We start from the raw sequence: 19,990 nt of genomic DNA on the forward strand, positions 1-19,990 counted from the left end.
GGATCCTAGTTCTAGGGCTAGAAGGAACCCCAGAAAGCAACTAAGTATGCAAAACTTTACAAATGAGGACACTGAAATTCAAGGAAGTTAAGTGACTTGCCTAAAGTCATGCAGCTAGCAAGCTTCAGAAGGATTTGAACCCAAGACCTCTGACTCCAGAGTCAGTGAGTTTCCACACTATCTGATTCCATACTTTTCCACACTTAGTTAAACTCAGTTCAATTGACAATACAATCATGAGGTGCTTGCCATATGCCAAGCCCTGTTCTAGATGCTGGGATGCAAAAATAAAAATGAAAGCCCATGCCTGCCTTCAAGGGGTTTATATTCTCCTGTAACTCTGTTAATGTTACCCACATGCTTTCTGTAAGGTCATAGAATCTGATTTTAAACTAGAAGACCCCTTATTCCAAACTCCTCTTTTAATAAAGGAGGCAATTGAGGCTCAGGTAAAAAAGTATGAAATAATCACAGCTATGATATTGTTAATATATTGAATAAAAGTTATACTTAGATGCCACATTGTGACATGGAGGTGATGCCAATCTCTCTAGGGATAGTTCTGATAGTTCCTAGAAGATTGGAAAAGCTTCTAGTGTGGGCTCAACAATGGACCATTGTCTGAAAATCAGTCAAATCTGAAGAGGGCAATGACACAAGTATCTTCAAGGTGATTTTTCTTTTGGTCTAGAGCAATCTACTAAGGTTCTCAACTTCAATTTGTATACCCATTGATGAAATCACAATAGTTTCATAGAATGCATATGTAAATTGCATACTTAGTACAAGAACTGGAATTCAGCCTTAGCTCATGAAATATAAAAGTCCTTATAAACCACTCTGAAATCACACTTCATTCATTACATAAAGTCAGTACCTTAATGTTCCACTGTAAGCACATGCCACAAAGAGTCCTGGAAGTCCTGGGTAATCTTGTAAAATGTCCAGCACCAGATAGGGCATGAGCTGAAAAAGTGCAAGGTTTACTAATGTGCTCTCCTTATCACCAGCCATATACCATTCTAATCACTGACGGAGAGATCAATTTTTCATTTATCCATCATTTTCAGAGAATGAGCTATTTCACCCAAATGCATGCTTCAGTTAACTGTTTAATGCCAAAACTTTTTTTTTTTACCTTTTTAAAAGTAAATATTTCGGGGGCGGCTAGGTGGCGCAGTGAGTAGAGTGCCGGCCCCAGAGTCAGAAGAACCTGAGTTTGGATCCAGCCTCAGATACTTAACACACACATACACACACACACACACACACACACACACACACACACACACACACACACATGCAACCTAGTCGTGTGACCTTGGACAAGTTACTTAACCCCAACTGCCCTCCAAAAAGCAAAAAAAAAAAAAAGTAAATATTTCTAAATTATATTACATACTTTTATATGTGCATCATGGGCCTCTATAGCAATCTGATGACAACTATGGACCCCTTCTTAGAATAAAGTGCTTTGTCTTTTAAAAAAAATTTGACTGGGGCGGCCAGGTAGCACAGCGAGTAAGGGCACCCGCCCCAGTGTCGGGATGACCTGGGGATGGAATCCGGGCTCAGATACTTAGCACCACATCCAGAAATAACTAGGCCATGTAATCTTGAGTAAGTTACTTAACACCAATTGCTTTAAAAAAAAATTTGACAATTGAAGAAAATGCTAAATTTTAGTTAGAGGTTAAGGAAGGAAAATAAATTTTAAAAAATAAAAGGAAAATAAATGAACAAAATACATCTTAATAATTAAAATTTTAAAAGTATTAAATATAGTAAAAATTAAATTTAAATTTAAAAAAAGATTTTTTTTCATCCAGATTCGTGGACACCACTGAAATCTATTTACAGGCCCCCAACATGTCCATGAACTACAAGCTAACTATTCTAAAGATGTACTTGTAGATGTATAGCATTGGATGAGTATTATCATATTAAAGATAGGCAGAGCATTTGAGCTTATGGGAGACAAACACTGTCAATAACTTTAATAGGTTATTGGTCTCTATCTTGCTGTGTAGTTATTTACAAGTAACAGATAAAAACAGGGATATACAGCCTCTGGACTAATGTTCCAAAACTGGTCCTTAAACTGTGGCTGCTAAGCTGATTTCTTGGCCAGAGGAAGAAGAGAACAAGCTGGTATCTTTTCACAGCACAGCAATTTAGGGGAATTAGTTTTCCCCTAGTTTTCCCTATGTGTTGAATGTGTTCCTGGACAAATCTTATGTGTCAGACTATGCTGTAAACTGCCTGAAGTCTTGGGTATGCAGTATAACAAGGTCTGGGGCTGGGTGATTGTTTCACAAGTTCAGTAACACAGACCTTGCTAACCCTTCCCTGTTCTTTTCAGAATGCCTGTGTCTGAATTAATGTTTTAAACAATCGGTCTGAGTGATCATGAAGCACAAGAGAAATCCTGGTACTTGCTTTCTCAAACAAAAGTCCCAAAGATCAGCTTCCTTTTTGGTCATCTGAATCTTTCTCATAAAGGTGGAGAGAAGACTAGGCAGTTGTAGAATTCCCCTAACAGTGGAATACATTGTCCTTTGAAAAGATGGATTAGGGAATAAAAAGATTATGCAGCCTTCCCTCACCTTTCAGAAAATCCTTGTTATTGCTATTAGGATTCTCTGACTTGTGACCAACATTCAAAGCATTGTTTCTGCAATAGTGACATAAAGGACCAGAGATACCTCCTTAGGAAGTTTTGACCCACTCATTCATCTCATTTGAGATAATTCTTAATCAAGTATGAAGGAATACACCTTTAAGTCAGTTTGTACTAGACTCTTGGGGAAATGACTGTCTCTCAGGTTTGCAAATTATATATTGACATTGAAAGAAGATGACACTTCTGAAAAACACAATTCTAAGCAACGGTTACACTGAAAATTGGAACATATTTAATGTCATAATTTGATCAAAATTCTGAGATACTAAATAACTTTTCTTAAAAATAATTTCTACAATAGTAGTTTTATCATTACCATGTAATATAGTGGTTAGATCACCCCACCCCAAGAACTGGAGTCAGGAGACCTTGGTTCAAATTCTGGCACCTACTAGCTATAGGACCACAGCCAAGTCAATTACTCTATGTGAGCTTCAGTTTCCTCATTTCTAAAATGGATATAATATATATTACATATAGTATGCCATATATACCATAACATAATTATTGGTATAATATATTATAATACCAATATTATATAATAACACACTAATGATATTATATAACATTATAAAATATTATTTTATAATATTATAACAGTACTAATTATAATATGTTACAGTATAATATAATAATATAAAATATTATATTGTGTATATGTGTATAATATATTATATATAATAATGTATATAATACTACCAGCATCATAACATTGCCGTAAGGAAAGTCCTTTGTAAACTTTAAAGCATTATATGAATTTTAATTTCTTAATGAAAAAGATCTGCATCCACAAAAGTTGAATCAATGAGATATCACTGTCAGGTAGACAACTAATTAAAAAATAAATGTGTGAGTGTGTGAGTATGTGTGTGTGTGTGTGTGTGTGTGTGTACAAACACATATACATATATTTACATGAAATCTTTTCTATTATTTGACATTGGTAGAGTTTATCTCAAGGAATCAGGTTGGTTGAAAATATGTGTGTGTATATATGTATGTGTTTATGCGTATAATACATGTATGTATGTGTATATGCATATACACACACACTGACCTGTTTCCTTGAAATAAACTCTATTAGTATCAAACAATATGAAAGTTTTCCAATTTTTACAGAATCCTATAGCTCTAAAACAGGAGATATTTTGCTAAAGGTTCATTAATTAAAACAGATATCCTTTTCCATTGGAAAAGTTAATTGCCAAAGAATTTTCAAAGATGTCACAAATGAAATTTTCTAAAAAGTATTTTATGACAATGTGTAGTAACACATGATTGAACTGGTAGTATTTTATTCACTAGTATTCTCAAAATTAGAATTCAGCAAACATTACTGGGATGAACCTGCTTCATTATCATTATGAAACTACTCAGAACACAGACTGTGTTCAGGAATTAGTACTCACAAAAAGCCACAAATACTCTCCTGGGACTTTGTGATTTTTTTTTTTTTTGCCTTTTGGAGGGCAATTGGGGTTAAGTAACTAGCCCAAGGTTACGCGGCTAGTTTTTTTTGTGTTAAGTGTCTGAGGTGGAACCAAACTCGGGTCCTCCTGACTCTGGGCCAGCGCTTTACTCACTGCGCCACCTAGCCGCCCCAACTTTGTAATTTCTTTAAATGATAACTGTTTCTGATGCATGGTTCTAGGACCACTTCTTTTCAAAAGATGTCCATGACCAACTAAATAGAAGTGAGAATCCTTTCACCAGTTTTTATGCTCACTCAATCTGACCTTTAAAATTCATTCCTGAATTCTATTTTAGCTGTGATTCAAACAGATATATTTCTACTTATTATCACATGCTCTTCAATTTTTCCTCTTTTCCTTCATTTCTAGCTCTTAATTTGGGGTCTAGAATTCTTCATTCAGCTACAATGTCTACAGTATAAATTTGCTAACAATTTTCTAGGAGTTCATGACTGGATTTCTAGCATACCCTTCACTTATGAGTTCAACATGCAGTTCTCAAAGCAGACTGAGAAAAGTAGGCTGAACACAAGAAAGATTAACAGGTTCATCACAATTCTATTTTTCTGTTCTACTACACATACAGAAATGCTCGTTTTATTTTGGTATTTGTTAAGTTTTGTTAATTTGTAAAAATAAAATAAAATATAATGAAGAGATCATTTTATAATCCTCTTGGTTAGTTCATCTAAGACAAGTCATAAGAAAACTACATAGTACTGAACCTGGTCCAGGGCTGACACCTTCTTTGCCGTCCAAGGGTCACAGTCATGGTACCTTGAATAAAGGGAGAGCCCACATAATACTGCACAGGTGAGAATTGCCCAGAGTCCTACAAGATTTACGTAAAGAGACCTAAATGGAATGAACAAATAATGAATAAAATGATCATTTATATTCAAAGGATTTTAGAAATTGAAATCACAGCTAGATAGCACAGAGGATGGAGCCCTAAGCCCTGAAAACTTAAATTCAAATTCAAGCTCAGATACTTAACCCTGGACAAATCATTTAAACTCTTTCTGCCTCAATTTCCTCATCTGTAAAATGAGAATGATAATAGCACCTACCTCCCAGGGTTGCTATGAAGACCAAATGAGATAGTTGTAAAACACTTTGCAAACCTTAAAATGTTATATAAATGCTAGCTTTTATTGTTATTCTCATGATTATTACTGTCTGTGTGACCTTGGAAAAGACACTAAACACTCTTTTTTCCCCTTTTTTTGCTTTCTGGATGGCAATTGGGGTTAAGTGACTTGCCCAAGGTCACATGGCTAGTTTTTGTGTTAAGTGTCTGAGGCTGGTTTTTGTGTTAAGTGTCTGAACCCAGGTCTTCCTAACTCCAGGGCTGGTGCTCTATTCACTGTGCGACCTAGCCGCCCCTGACACTAACCACTCTTACCAGTGATGGAGAGTGCTAGCCACCTCCTGACAGAAAGGTAATGAACTCAGGGCATAGAATGAAACCTACATTTTTGGCCAGCATGGAAATTTCTCTTGCTTATTTATGCAAAGCTGTTAGAAGGATTGCAGCTTTTTTTATTTTGTTTTTTTTTTTCTAAAGGGGAAGGGGAGAGCTAGGTGGGAGAGAAAATAAATCCATGCTAATTGAAATAAAATCAAAGATTTCATTGACTGGGGTAGGGGAAAGATGGCAGTATAGATAGGGAGTATATCTGATACTTTTGTGATGTTAACTGACTCATTGAGTAGGCAAGAAACAAAATAATGCCACTGATATCCTAGTGAATATGGGGATGTATGCTGAAGTGTAGGGGCAGTCTGTAGGATGTATGGGATTCTAGTAGGAAAGTCCTTCTAGGAGCTTCCTACCACCCAAAATGAAGGACTGGGTGGCTAGAAATTACAGCCATACCTCTCTCCATAGGACTTGGGTTACAAAGATGAATGCATTGGGTTTAGTGATTAGTATAATGAGTGTAGTGTGTATATAATGAGTATATAATAGTATAATTAGACCCCCACTCTAGACCTTTCCTTTCTCAGGCCATTTCCTCATGGCCTTGTTAGACAACTGGCCAGTTATACTTTTATAATTTGGGGGGTCCAGACCTAAGATGTTATTAGTGTAGGGATTTTCTATTGAGGATGTTCCCCTCTAATCCAAAGTTGATAGGCACTAATTCTGCAATTTATAGTCCTTGATCCAAGGCATTAATGGATGACCACACAGCTAGTGTGTATCAGGGAAGGGACTGGAAGCAGGTGCTGACTCCTAGGTCAGCTGTCTAACCACTAAGCAAGACTACCTCACAAACTCATTAATACTAAATTGTTCATGGATAACAGTGCTTTAATCTGTTGCCCCTCCTGTCAACACATTATTTGAATGAAGAACTCATGAAATACTTCCTCAAACCTGAAGAATATATTTCTAACAATGGGAACTTTAGGCACTGGAGCAGGCCAGCAAAGAACATATTTTTTGTCTTAGTGCGCTATTTCTTCAATCACCCCATGTAAAGAATCCCCTCTTCTCACTATAAGCCTGACTCAGTTTAGACCAATTAAGTTTTATAAACATTTCAAAATCAATTGATAAAATTGTGGGGTAGTGTTGTATATTAATTCACACTAAGGTCCAAAGGGTTTGATCTAAAAATTATTTTTGTTGTTCAGTTGTTTTAGTCATGTTCCAATCTTTATAACCCCATTTTGGGGTTTTCTTGGCAGAGATACTAGAGTGGTTTGCCATTTCCTTCTCTAGTTCATTTTACAGATGAGGAAACTGAGGCAGACAGGGTTAAGTGACTTGACCAGGGTCACATAGCTAGTAAATGTCTAAGGCCAAATTTCAAGTCAAGAAAAGGCTTCCTGACTTCCTGCCAGGCCTGGGCCTGGCAGCCTATCCACTGCACCATCTAGCTACCCTAAAAATTACTTAATGGTACCTTAAGCAGTAAGAAGTTGCTCAATTATTTTACAAATATATTTTTCTTCTGTGACAACAAGCCTGCATATGTTTGAGATAGTATAGATTTATTTTTACAGTGATTCATCATGATCATGTTCACAAAAATTTTGGTATTCATGTAATAATTACAGTGTTCATATTTAGAGGTAGAATAAAATTTTATTTTATGGTATAAATATATATTTTATATAGTTATATAAAATATATATTTATTTATTTATAGATTATCCATATATAAATATATGTTTATATAAATACATATTTTATAATCATAAATTTTAATTTGGGTGCAAAATTTATCAGTATAATTATTATAAATACTTAATAAATCTAAAAGAATGTGATGGGTAGAATATTAAGTTAATCCAAAGGTTCACAACATTTGTTTTGTTTTTGTTGAAGTGGATTCTCAGAACAACAGTGTGTGTGTGTGTGTGTGTGTGTGTGTGTGTAACCACTGCCCTAAGCCAAGCTGCCTCTTGTCATAGTCTTTATAATAATTATCATCATCTTTTATAAAGACTAAAGGATACTTAAAAAGGATAGATAGATAGATAGATAGATAGATAGATAGATAGATAGATAGATAGATAGATAGATAGATACTGGAATTTTTTCTTACATTTTTGCATGGAATCTGTTTTTGCAGGAAATATACCGCTGGACTTGGGATTGGTTAATACTATAAATGGTGGCCCACGTGAAGGTCCCGCCAATGATGATTGTCCAAAAGGTATGTCTTTGCAAAGGGTTTGGGTTGAAACTAAACAGAAAAGAGGGGAGAAAGAACGTCAACCTGTCACACACAAAAAACAATGCTGTTGAAATATTTCACATTTGAGGCTGATGGAGTAAAAAGTTATTTCTTTGACATTCAAGACTTAAGGGGAGGAAGACTGCCTCATTTTTATGTAGATACTCATGAATGTCAATGTTCCTCAGTTTTTTCCTCCACAAAAAGATTGTGTAGACTAAACCAATGGTGTCAAATTCCCATATAAATGTGGTGCCATTAATTTGTACTGGAGGATCCTTTCAGAATGCTAATTGACTTAGTTTTAAAATATAATGTTGTATTGCCCTTTATCAGTACTGTAAACAAGTGGAAATGCAATTCTTGTCCTGGAGAATAAAATCTATTTAAAATTGGCAGGAAAAAAGCTTACAAATTAAATATATATATATAATATACATGGTTTCGTTAATCCCTCTTTTTAATGTTTTTTTAATTTTGTTTTTAATTTATGGAATAAAAGAAGCATTTCCATAGCAGTATAATAAAAAGAATAATAATTGCACATGAAACAGGAAATTTGTTATGTACGACTTGCTATTTATTCCTTTTAAATATATGTAAATTTAAAAAATGTATCTTGTTAAATATTTCCCAATTACATTTTTATCTGTCAGGCCATACTAGGAAATGTTATGCCACCAATGTTTGACATGTGGGTAACTAAATAATCTCTAAAGTTCCCTCCAAATCAAGCATATTGTGATTCTGATCATTCATATATTTGCTATTTGGCTTTTTAAAAGACAGTGCAGTGTGGTATCAAAGAAACATTTTTTTAACTTGGTAGTTCAACTGAAAATATTCAGAAATAATATTTCTCTGCTCTAAAAACCCTTCAAAGTTCCCCTTCTCTTGTCAGAAAGGTGACCAATTAGTCAAAGACAAAAGGCCTTCCTTAAGGAAATGGATTAGGGATGGAAACTTTGAACAAAGAATACCTCTCATCTTGTTAAGATCCTTGCCTTCCCCTCAAACCCTGAAGCAAATGAGTGGAGACCAGCTTAGAAAGAATTCAGAAAGAATTGAAATACTAGTTTTTGGGTGGAGACCTTTGTAGTACTCAAGGGGAGAAATCAAAGAAAAAAATGGAGTTGCAAGCAGATTTTTTGGGGAACATAACTGACTCCATTTTCTACTATATTTGCTATTAATTATGTTTCTTTCTTTTACTGTATAACACAACATATTGAATGACCACTTCCACACTCCCCTTTCCCTAATCCCTTTAGGAATACAAAAAAAACAAAACAAAACAAAAACCCTCAAAGGTCTTCCAATAGTTCTAAGAACTCACCACCTTTCGTTTCCCTGTCTAAAAATGTGCAGTAGGAGTTATGTGTATGTGTTAGTGTGTGTTGTGTGCTGGTCCTTCGTTCTTGAAGAGGATCATGACATTAGAAACTTGATGACAGGACTTGCAGTTGACTTTGATTTGAGTGAGGGAGGGCAGTGCAAGGTCACCAGCCTCATCTTCCGGAGCCACAGGGTCCAGGGACCAGATATTCATCAGGAAGACAAGATAACACAGGATGCAATGGGAGATCCTGGCCCTTTTAGGCCAAGTTTCAGGTTCTCACTTAGAGTAAGGTAACGCCCATTCGGTGAATAGGCCTCTTTAAGTAGTTACTCAAGGGATGGTTCCTTTAATATACAAAGAAAAAAAATCAAACTGGGAGGGGAAGACCTCCAGGATTCTGGCCTGGAGAGAAAGTTACAATTTAGTATTTACATTCACTTGTAAAGTAGGAGTTTAGCAAATGTTAATTAACTCATCTACTGATAAAGAAGATACAGTTTTCTTTGGTTTGATATAAATAGTTATGGTAAAGAACTTTATAATGGTTTTAGCATCTTTCCTAAAAATGTAACTTTTTATCTTTTTATCTGCCCTATATGGTCTTACCCCAGACAGCTCAGTAAGCTTATATGACCAACCTGATTTTACCCAAACTCTGATTCACATAGCTCCAGGGAAAAGACCACACACACACACACACATGCACATACATGCACACTCACGTATAATCTGTGGGATTATTGGACACACATACATCACCCACTGATACTGTGTGTTACACTCTTGAGTGGATCAGTAAACTGCAACATATCTGTCTGTAACCTATGTGGGTTTATTTGTGGCTAGCAAGGACGCTGAAAATTCTTGCAATAATATAGTGATTGTTGTTCTGGAATATTGATCCCAAACTATTTTTTTAACATATTATTATTTTTTTCCTTGTTCAAGATTCCTATGTTAATTCAATCATCTTGAGGTAGAGGTATATGTCCAGGGACATCAAGGTAGCACAGTGGATAGGGCAGACGGTTTGGAGTCAGGAAGACTCGTCTTCTTAAATTCAAATCTGGCCCCAGACCCTTAGTAGCTGGGTGACCCTGAGCAAGTCACTTCACCCTGTTTGCCTCAATTTCCTCATCTGATTGAGTGGGAGAAGGAAATGGCAAATCACTCCATTATCTTTGCCCAAAAAACCCCAGATGTGGTAACGAAGAGTCACACATAACTAAACAACAAATCTCAATGATCAGCAATCTGTTCGTTTACATGAGGTATTAATTGTGTATACTGGTATATACAAAGTAATGAATGATGTATAAATTTTTATCAGTGAGGAGCATATTGTTTTTTCTATTGTCTCTGATGGGGTGCTTGAGATCTATGTTTGTAAAATCAATTTGTAACATCAGTAATGATGGGGTGCTTGGGATCTATGTTTGTAACATCAATTTGTGCTAACATCAGTCTGTAAAACCAATTTGTAAAACCAGTCTGTAAAATCACGTTTCCCTTTCCCAGACTCGGGCTCTGCCCCTTCCCCCTATCCACACTCTGCCTAGGCAACAATTTGTGACTCCTTTGTCCTTGCTTAATCTAGCCCTATTGTAGTTGCCTCATGTCTCCTCCTGTCTGGCCCAAATCTCATCTCCAAGTTAAACTCCTCAAACTTTTATCTATGCACTGAAGTCACAAGTTAGCCTTGGTTCCCTTACATCCATCCTGTTGGCCCTGACAATGGCAGCCCTACCCTTTAAAAGTAAAAGCCTGTGCCCCCTTTTACTTGCAAGAAGTCCCCTAAGGACTCTTGCCCACTTCTGTAAAAGCATACAAATAAACTTCTACAACTCTCACTCCAATTAAGCCTCAGACTATTGAATTCTTTCCAGATGCTATTGCAGGTTTTCTGGTCTTAGATAAGATCAGAGTTCCTGCTGAACCTAATAGCCCACCCTCATCATCACTACATTTTGTAAGGTAATAGATTATAGCCATAGTTCCTGGTACTGCTGATCTGATATAGAATCTTATTGTTATCTTATCATAGAATATAAAAGTAGTCTATTAGATGTTGTAAATACCATGCTAGGGATTTTAAAATTACCTTCTCCTTAACACCCTGTCCCAATACTCTCGTTGCTCTAAGATTAAAGCTGTCTTAACTAGAGCTGTCTACCTTCTGAGTGCCCTAATTGTGTAGGGGAGCTAAGTTATATTTAATTGGATATTTCTGTGATAAAATCAACAATGCCATTTTAATTTGGAGTGTACATTATTTGGTACAATTATAAAAGCCCAGTGCCTTCTTTATCATAGAAACTTATTCAATCAGCTCCAGGTGTGTTTGGGAGGGCTCCACATCATTCCTAAACCAGAGAAGCCCATGAACATTCTATTCTCCCTATTGGTAGGTGAAATGGTCTAGCAGGCTATCTAGAACATTCCAATGTAGACAAAGCATTGATCTGAGGTTCAGAATTCCTTGAATGATGAGTAGTGGGCCATACTTGATGTCATCAATGTTGGCTTATCAGTTCAAAGAATCAGTAATTCCTTCTGATCTACGGCTGTGGAATTATTACTCAGAGTTCTTAGATTGAGAGTGTAGCCTTTCATGATGCCCCTTCCATGCCAATGACCCCATGAAGTGAATCTAGGCCATGACTCAGGAATGCATGGAAACATTGGTGTAGGATTGAGTAGTCCATTATGACAAATGGGTGTACAGCCCCTCAGTCAATAGTAGGTACTTCTAGAATAATGCCAAATGTCTGGTATAAAATCTGGTATAGAGAACTTTGCAGCCTTTCCAACCATCCAGGTATAGTGCACTACAAAAGTTGAGATAAGGGTATAGATATAGATCAATACAATTTGTTGGATTGTACAAATATTAAGGATGCTCTCCCGATGAGAGTCATAGCTATAATAAAAGAATCAGCATATAGATTTCAGAATATCTGTTCTATCTACTAGGCCAATTGCCAACAGGATAAAGTTGCAATGGTTTTTATATTGGACCACCTTGATCCCAATTAGAATTGCTAATCTGCATATCCTACTGGCTACTGTTGGAGAATAAAAGACTGGCTGATGACTCCAATATGATTGGTTACTGCATTCTTTTTTGTACCTCAAGGCACACTGTTCTAACATCTACAATATCTCCGATTGCCTCATTTTTTCTAAATTAGTTATATTCACTGAAAGCACAGATTATGCCATCTTTTGAACCAACTAGACTCATATATTTCACAACCGCTTAGCACATAAAAAATTGAGGTCTAAAATGAACAAAGGGGGACAGCAACTGGTGCAGTGGACAGAGCACTGGCCCTGGAATCAGGAGGACCTGAGTTCAAATCTGGTCTAAGACTCTAGCTGTGTGACCCTGGACAACTCATGTAACCCCAATGTAAATCGTGGGGAAAAAAGAAGAAAAAATGTTTTAATGTAGATTATGCTTCAATTTATTATGTTGTTAGCACAAAAGCAGTGAAGCATTTTTATTTCAACTGAAATTATGAAAAAATATTTCTTTGGTCTAACAGCCCTTCCCAAACTTTCCACCTCCCTTCCCTCTCCCCAAGAAAGATGGATTTTAAATTGAAAACAAAAGGCCTTCCTAAGGAAATGAATTAAGGATAGAAAATAAATTTTGAACAAAAAACACCGTTTATCTTGTTAAGATCCTATGGTTCCCCATACCTTAAAACAAATGAGCTATGATATACCTCTTTCCATTCAGAAAGAATTGGGATATTGATTTCTAGGGAGACACCATTGTAATTCTTAAGGAAAGTAGTCAAGAAAAAAATCTAATACTGACTATTATTCTGGAATATTATCTCAAATTATATTTTAATAGATTATTATTTTTTTCCCTTTTCAAGATTGCCATAAATGTTATTCAAATTGCATTGGGATAAAAGGACATTTCCAGGGTCACAGTCTATTTCTTTGTCTCAGTCTCTATCTCTCTCCTCACCCCTCCCCTGAAATGTTTGAATATTAATGTTAAATTAAGTAATTTTTTTCTGGCATATTTAGGCATATATCTATGCTTAAAACATAGAGTACTAGGGCATCTAGGTGGCACAGTGAATAAAGCACCGGCCCTGAAGTCAGGAGGACCTGAGTTCAAATCCGGCCTCAGACACAACACAAAAAATAGCCATGTGACCTTGGGCAAGTCACTTAGCCCCAATTGCCTTACACCCCCCCCCCAAAAGCAAAAAAATTAAAATAAAAAAACCAGAGTACTATATTAATATTGTTTCTTCTGTGACAAGTGAAAAGAGTAATAGAACTGAAATAAAGAGAGGTCTGGGTTCAGATTTTATATCTGACAAATACTGGGTCTGTTAACATGGACAAGTCACCTACTCCCTCTGAGGCATGGCCCACTAAGGTCAGCTAGGTCCTGCAATAGAATTCAGAGGTTCCCAAACTTATTTGGCCTACTGTACCCTTTAAAAAAAAATTACTCAGCACCCCCCTGGAAATCTACTTTCTTTAACCCTTTAACAATTTTTTTTAAATTTGTGTCATTTCAAAAAAATATCATTTTTTAAAATGATGCATCTTAACTTAATAATTTATTGTAAATTTGTGGGATTTTTCCTGCATTGAAATTTTTATAATGCAACATTGCTTCATGTAACCACATAGCATTGTACTGTGAATAAGTCGTTACATGAACATGTCCCTGCCCATGCATGCTGGACTTCCTGAAGATGCACACCTGCCAACATTTACTCATTAAGACTTGTCTGTGACAACTTGACCACTGATGGTTTATATCTTGCATTTTGTGTGTTTATTTGGAAAATAATGTAATCACTACAACTTTACCTCTGTTACACAATAGATGAAACATGTATGAATAATTTTTCAAAATTTTCTTCTCTTCTTTCCTTATGCTTCCACTGCCCCCTTATTTTTATTCAATGCCCCCCAATTGCACTTGAGGCTACTACTGCACTCCCATTATCCCAGCACCCCCAGGGGGTCTGTATCACCCACCCTGGGAAACTATACAATAGATAGAACAGTGGCTTGGGGTCACTACTGAAATGACTCAGTAAGAACAACAAAATAGGGATAAAAATAGCCACCTACCTCATAAGGCTAGGGTAAGGATCTAATAAGATAATAATTGTAAAGTCCTTAGTAAAGTGCTTGGTACATAGTAGTGTTATATAAATGTTCCCTTCTCTATTTCCCCTCCTCTCCCCCCCCCCCCCCCCCACAAAAACTACACCCCCACACACCCCCATTTCTTTTTTTTTTTTTTTTTTTTTTTGCTTTTTGGAGGGAGGAAGGTAGGGCAATTGGGGTTAAGTGACTTGCCCAAGGTCACACGGCTAGTTTGTGTGTGTGTGTGTGTGTGTGTGTGTGTGTGTGTGTGTGTGTATTAAGTGTCTGATGCTGTATTTGAACTCAGGTCTTCCTGACTCCAGGGCCAGTGCTCTATTCACTGTGCTACCTAGCTGTCCCCCATGGGTCATTTTCTAAGAGTCATGTGGGATACTTCAAGTCTGAATGACCTGTCAGGTATCACACAGCTGGTATGTATACGTCAGAAGGCTTGACCTCATGTCTTCCTGCCTCCAAGGTCAGTCTTCTAACCATGATGCCAAGCTGTATCTTTTAGTCACTAACTATTGATATTGTCCCCTTATTACCCAATAAGGAAACTGGGTGTCAGAGAGGTTAAGTGACTTGCCCACAGCCTCACAGCTAATAAATGACACAAATGGGATTTGAACTCTGGTCTCTCCTGATTCCAATAGCAAGAATTTTTCTAGCATAGTGATGAAAGACAACCCCAAAGTGTGTCATGTCAAACTTAAATGTTCATTTATCATCTTCTACTTGCATTCCATCCTTACTACTATTTTAAAGGCTACTGTGTTTCTATTGAAAATTTATTCTACTTATTGACTAACTAACAAATAAAATATAACACAAAGGATAAATGGAAACTTACTCCCAGAAGTTCAGTCTTCCTCCATAAAAGGAATCATTTAGAATATTGTTGATCCCACCTTGAACCACGGTAGCCTGTATGATCACGGAGATAAATCCTGCCACCATGATGCCAACTTGGAAAACATCTGTCCAGACAACAGCTTTGAGACCACCCTTCATTGGGATAAAAAGTACATTGGGGGTATTATCATTCTGATGACAAGATCAGAGATTGGGAGTAAGTTAATTTAGGATATTACCATTCTGATGACAAAATCATAGATTAAGGGTAAATATATATGGAGTATTATCATTCTGATGACAAGATCAGAGATTGGGAGTGAATTCATTTGGAATATTACCATTCTATTAACAAGTTCATAGATTTAGGCCCAGAAGGGCATTTGGAAGCCATTTAGTCTAGTCTTGTTTTACAAGTGAGGAAACCAAGGTCCACTTATATTATTATAAGTGACTTACTCAAGGTTAAATAGTTGGCAAATGGCAGAGTTAGAATTTGAATCCTAATTTCCTGACTTGGAATCCAGCATTCTTCCCACCACACTGCACCATCATGTCAGAGCACAGCACTGTATCCAAGATTTTTCCTCCCAAGTATTCTTCCCTATTCTAGTCCCTAGCCTAATCACCTCCACCCTGTCCCCTCTACTGCCTCTAAAGAATCAAACAATCCAAGGAAAGAATAATAAATATTTTCTTCCTTGAATAATTCTGACTTGATCATCCTTCTGGTGTAATTAAAGAAATATGGGCAATCAATTTTCTGTCATAAAAGGAACAATGCCTGGCTACTGGAAATTTACACTGTGCAGAGTGGTACCCCTGTAGAAACAGGGGATAAGCATACCATTGTACAGTAGAAAGTGCAGACCACTCCAGTGGCAATGACCGCGCCCCACAGATCGAATCCAGTGACTGCAAAAACAGGAAAAACAAATGCATCCTTGTGAAATGGTATGGTGCCATAGCCTCTTGAAAGTTACATTCCAAAGTTCAGAAAGTTGTCATAAAAAAATATAGCCACAGCACACAGAGCACTCAATTGGAGTCTGATGACCTGAGTCCAACTGCTGTATAAGCTTAAGCAAATGACTATATCTCTCTGAGTCTCAGTTTCCTTTCTTGAAAGATGAGAAGTTTGGAGTAAATGAGCTCCCAGATCAAAGGATTTAGAGCTAGATTGGGCCTGAGAGATCATCGGGGGCCAAGCTCCACATTCTATAGAGAAGAAAAATGAAGCTCTAACAGGATTTACTCAGGGTCACACAGATAGGTAGCAGAATAGCCAAGATTTTAATTCAGATTCTTCAACACCAAATCCCACGATCTTTCCAATATACCATACTTTTGAGGTCTTATCTGTTTTTTCTTCTTTTGTTTCCTTTTTTTTTCTTTGGAGGGGGACAGCAGGGCAATTGGGGTTAAGGGACTTGCCCAAGGTTTTTTGCCCAGCTAGTTTTGTGTGTGTGTGTGTGCTAAGTGTCTGAGGTTGGATTTGAATTCAGGTCCTCCTGACTCCAAGGTCAGTGCTCTATTCACTGTGCCACCTAGCCACCCCCATTTTTTTTTTCTTTTTTTTTTCCTGAGGTCTCATCTAACACCAAATCTCACAATCTTTCTAATATACCATATTTCGGAGGTCTCATCTAACACCAAATCCTCTGATTCTACATGTGAGACAGATTAGGTTTAACAGATATCATCTTCTAATTGCTTCTCTAATACCTTCTGGTCCAAAACAATATAATCAATATAATTTAGTTACTTTATCTTGAGGAAGAGGTGCTCCAAGGTCCCTTCTTGATCTATTATCCTGTGATTTTATGATTCCAAAATATGGATGGACACTACGTAGACATAAACCACAAGCCAAACTTTAGAAATCAATGGAACTTTAGTCTACAGAGAAAGAAACTGAGGTCAAGTGACATGGCAGGAAAGATGAGTGGATCTGCCCAAGGTCACACAGCTAGTGAGCATCTCAGGTGACATCTGAACACATTTCTTCCTGACTTTACTTCCAGCATTCCATCTTTTATACCACATCAAATCTCAAGGTTATAGAGAAAGGATAAGAATAAGCCTGAAAGAACTGGATTAATGGAACACATATTTCTATTTCCTCTAAGCAAAGAGGTCAGTGCTGACAGGGGGAGTCAGGTAAAAGAAGAATCCTTAACTGGATGTTTAGAAAGGATAGAGCTCAAAAGCATGTTCTCCCTCCTTTCATTTATTAACAAAGGCATCATGAAAGGAGCTGGGTAATAGAAGTGGTTAGAATAAAGATTGTCCTAGGACTGGAAGGCAATTAGAGAAGCAGTCTGGCAATAAAAAATAATAACAATCACAAAAATAACCAGCATGTATATGGTACTTTAAAGTATACAAACACTTTATGTGTATGTTATCTCATTTGACCCTTACAGCAACCTGAGGAATAAAGTGCTATTATTATTCCCATTTTACAGATGTGGAAACTGAGGCAGGAAGATATTAAGTGACTTGTTCAGTGTCACATAGCCAATTTTAAACTCAGGTCTTCCTGACTCCAGGTCTGTTGCTCTATGCCCTGTGCCACCTAGTTGTCCCAACCCCATTTTACAGATGGGGGAAACTGACTACAGCTCACAGCTAGTAGGTAGGAATATATACCCAGACTTGTGTGGTTAAAATCCTCACACTCAATCCTCCTCCTTTGAGGCAGCACTATATTATGGAAGGAACAGTGGATTCAGAGACAAAGAACCGGGGTACTAACAACAGCACCTGCCTTCCAGGGTTTTTATGAGGATCAAGTGTGATAATATTCATAGTGTTCGGCACAGTGCATGGGCACAGAGTAGGTGCTGTATAAATGCTTATTTCCTTCCTCCTCCCCCTTATGATTTAATTTAGTTCCATAGAGAGACTAAGGTACTAATAAGAATAAAGGCCCAGGGGGCGGCCAGGTGGCTCAGCGAGTAAGAGCGCTGGCTCCAGTGTCGGGATGACCTGGATCAAATCCGGGCTCAGATACTCAGCACCACACCCAGAAATAATAACTGGCCATGTACCTTGAGCAAGTTACTTAACCCCGATTGCTTAAAAAAAAAAAAAAGAAAAAAGAATAAAGGCCCAGATATTTCAACAAATGAAAGTTGACATTCCTACACTTTCATTTCCTAAATTAAAATTAAAACTTAATTTCACTCAGAAGCAAATATGTAATTTATAAAGGTTTAGCAGCAAGCACCCCAGCATCCCCAGGGTGCCTGCCAACACAGGTTCTTAGATCTGCTTTTCTAAAGGAAAGCAACTCAAAATGGGTTAACAATCTTGCTTTAATCAACCAAACATATCATTTACCTAGTTCAGGGGAAAAAGTCAGGAAGCAGAAGTTACAAGAAAACAGAAACATTTCAAGCCTATGGGCCTCCAACTGTCTGACCATTATATCGATACCTAGTCACAGTTACCAGAGAGGGAAGCATCAACATCTGGGTTTTCAAAGCCAGGGGGCTCTCAATGGCTGCCCAGAGTTTCATCTGATCAAATCACACAACACTTCTCTAAATGGACCCCAAAACAAAGCCTCACATCTTGGGTATATATAGCCTTCTCCTGGCTCAGAGAATGTCACAACCCTCTTGGCCCACTGCCCAATCACAAAGTATCTCCTGAAAACCTCCCAGCACAGGCTCCAGGTGCACTTAAGCCTATCAAAGCGCCTAGGGGCAGGGAAGATCTTAAATTTACATTCCCAATTACAAAAGGTTGCTTCTAACAGCTAATAGATCCATTTATGAAATATGAAATAAACCAATGATACTCTGTAACAGTGTTGAAGTTACAAAGGATACTGAGCTTTCTAGACAAAATGGTGGGTATCAGAGACACATTCTTATGGTGATTCCAAAGTACATCCCAAGTACCTGATAACTATGTTTATTATATCTATTGTAAAAATCAGGAAAAGTTCAAGTTCCATATTATCATGATTCCAAGAATTTATTATCAGCACCAGGTTATAAACATCACCAGATCTATTACTGAAATAAGAACAGGAACCACAGACTGCCCCATTAAGAAGCTAAGAGGGGAACATTGAATTCTGTGCTGGTCTTTCAAACATAAAGTCCACTTGGGGGCAGCTAGATGGCATAGTGAATAGAGCACTGGCCCTGGAGTCAAGAGGACCTGAGTTCAAATACAACATCAGACACAACACAAAAACTAGCCATGTGACCTTGGGCTTAACTCCAATTAACTCCACTTAACTCCAATTGCCCTACCTTCCCTATTCCAAAAAGCAAAAACAAAACAAAACAAAAAACCATAAAGTCCACCAGATCATTTTCCTTCAGATTTAAATCTTTGATGAGATCATAAAAGATGTCTTCTCTTACAATCTTGTTTCTGTCAAAGGTTTGAGACTGCCATGATCCTTTTCTTTCTCAAAGAACTTACCCCTAGGTTGAGTGTGACGGTGCACACTCAACTGTAATCCCAGGTACCCTAGTACCAGGGAGACTGAGACTAGTGGATCTCTTGAGTTTGAGAATTCTAAATTTTAGTGAGCTAAGCTGATGAGGTGTTGGAACTAGTTTAGCACCAATAAAATGAAATGGGAAGGAACACCACATTGCCTAAGGAGGTTTAAGTGAGCCCAGGTTATAAATGAAGCAGTTCAAAATGACACTCCTGTGGCAAAGTGAACTGAGTCTATGATGAAAGAAAGAAAGAAAGAAAGAAAGAAAGAAAGAAAGAAAGAAAGAAAGAAAGAAAGAAAGAAAGAAAGAAAGAAAGAAAGAAAGAAAGAAAGAAAGAAAGAAAG

The 19,990-nt window shown here is 37.2% G+C and overlaps 1 protein-coding gene across 1 annotated transcript in view; it reads right to left on the reverse strand.

Moving 5' to 3' along the window:
- LOC138166731 (sodium-coupled monocarboxylate transporter 1-like) overlaps nucleotides 1-19,990 on the reverse strand; it is a 47,350-nt gene that overhangs the window by 14,882 nt on the left and 12,478 nt on the right. Inside the window, exons 4-8 of the mRNA XM_069095228.1 lie at nucleotides 16,025-16,092; nucleotides 15,176-15,330; nucleotides 7,716-7,856; nucleotides 4,881-5,010; nucleotides 878-966 (exon numbers count right to left, since the gene is read on the reverse strand). Coding sequence (XP_068951329.1) covers nucleotides 878-966; nucleotides 4,881-5,010; nucleotides 7,716-7,856; nucleotides 15,176-15,330; nucleotides 16,025-16,092 — 583 coding nt within the window. The remainder of the gene's footprint in view (nucleotides 1-877; nucleotides 967-4,880; nucleotides 5,011-7,715; nucleotides 7,857-15,175; nucleotides 15,331-16,024; nucleotides 16,093-19,990) is intronic.

Source organism: Petaurus breviceps, unplaced genomic scaffold (genome assembly GCF_028583685.1).
Source record: "Petaurus breviceps papuanus isolate PSGF00001 unplaced genomic scaffold, PetGlider_PUasm1.0 225, whole genome shotgun sequence".
NCBI classification, from domain to species: domain Eukaryota; kingdom Metazoa; phylum Chordata; class Mammalia; order Diprotodontia; family Petauridae; genus Petaurus; species Petaurus breviceps.